At 55.7% G+C, this 1,584-nt stretch overlaps 1 protein-coding gene across 1 annotated transcript in view; it reads right to left on the bottom strand.

Moving 5' to 3' along the window:
• The window catches only part of P2RX1 (purinergic receptor P2X, ligand-gated ion channel, 1), a 10,886-nt gene that overhangs the window by 6,765 nt on the left and 2,537 nt on the right, over positions 1-1,584 (bottom strand). Inside the window, exons 2-3 of the mRNA XM_009876947.1 lie at positions 911-1,058; positions 342-413 (exon numbers count right to left, since the gene is read on the bottom strand). Of these exons, the coding sequence (XP_009875249.1) occupies positions 342-413; positions 911-1,058 (220 nt within the window). The remainder of the gene's footprint in view (positions 1-341; positions 414-910; positions 1,059-1,584) is intronic.

Raw genomic sequence — 1,584 nt, 5'->3', positions numbered from 1 at the left:
CAGAGCCCCGGCCGTACAGCACTTCCAACCAAGGATGGCCAGATTAGGCAGCAAAAAGGGAGGGCTTCTCTTTCAAACTCCAGGGAGATGCTTTTATTTAAGCCTCGAGCCTGCTCTGCTTGATCATGTCAAAGGGAAGAAAACTTAAACGGATACTGGGTGGTTTATAGCAGAACAAAAGCTCTCACGTAGCACTCACAAGTTAGGAACAATAACACTGGGCCAGGCTCCAGCTTTTGCTAAACTTCTCAACGGCAGGAAAACCCCCTCCCCAACACCCCCAGCCCCCACCCCCTAGAATTACAGAAGCTGAGGCTGCTGAAGGGAGCCAGCACGTTTACCTCCGGGCAGGTTCCTTGTTTCTGTCCAGGGGTCACAATGAAGTTCGTCATCACCACAAACGAGTTGTCCCCCTGTGGAGACACAGCCAACGAGCTCACAGCCAGCACAGCATTTTCTGATGGAGCCTCTGTGAGAAATCTCTCCCTGGGGCAAGGGGTAGGGTACCCAAACCAGCAGGGCATGTTCAGGCAGACAGCACCTTTCTCCCTAATGTTGGGTCCTGCAGCTCCAGAAGGTGGCGGTGGCCCCAGAGAGCTGCAGTGCCACCAGCCCCACGGGCAGCAGAAAACCCCTGTTGCTGCCCAAGATGTTCATCTGCAGGAGCTTTCATCTTTTTGGAGGCAGCCTCAAATGTGCTCCATCCACTATGGTGGGTTCCAAGCACTGAATGCTCCTCAGGGGTGACAGGTGAGAAGAGATTTGTGGCAGGAACAACCTGCTCTCCATCCCAGGGACAGCACTCCATGGTTAGCCTCATGGAAAGCCTGCACTGAGGAGCCCGGCACATGGGGAAAAGCAGCTGTGAGGACAAAAGCAGCCCCCCTAAACCACCACGTCGCCTCCTTACCTGGGGCGGGAAAACATAATCCACCACATCCCAGATGTGAGGGCCCAGGACACTTTCGTTGGTCAGCGTCAGACCTTTCAGCTTCACCGAGACCGAGCTGACGATGCTGTCCTGAGACTGGTAGCCCTTCTCGTAGAGGAACACCCACCTGGATAAGGAAAGGTGGTGAGGTGAGGATGGCCACCAGTGCTCAAATACAGGACTCTGAAGTCCCAGCACATCGCTGTGGACTGAGGCTTCTTCTATCAAGTCTCACCTGGGGGGTTATTTAACAAATTTCCTCCAGCTGGATGAGGGGAGGGACACGTTCCTGAGCTCTCCTACTCTTTGCCTGAGGCATGCGGTAGCTGCAGGACCTGACTTCTAGGGTGGGATGGTTTATCTGAGGGACCGGGACACATTTTATGGTGGAGGGTGTGCAAAGGCAGGTGGAGGAGCTTGGCCATCGGCCTTTTGGGATTAAGCTAGTGGCAGGTTTGCAGGTGGCTGGCCTCAGAGACCCACAGGGACCCTCCTGCTCCATTTCATAGGCACTCTCCAAAAATCAGAGCCACCAGGGCCAAGACTGGGTAAGTCCGGACACGGCTCACATCCAGGGGCCACCGTTCCCCAAAGTGACTGCGGAGCCATGGCCCTGGGTGCAGGAGCAGGGCTGGGGACACAGCCGCGGGTGG

The sequence above is a fragment of the Apaloderma vittatum genome, unplaced genomic scaffold, assembly GCF_000703405.1.
Source record: "Apaloderma vittatum isolate BGI_N311 unplaced genomic scaffold, ASM70340v1 scaffold29109, whole genome shotgun sequence".
NCBI lineage: Eukaryota > Metazoa > Chordata > Aves > Trogoniformes > Trogonidae > Apaloderma > Apaloderma vittatum.
Note: the sequence above shows the minus strand (reverse complement) of the source record. Positions and strands in the feature narration are given on the sequence as shown.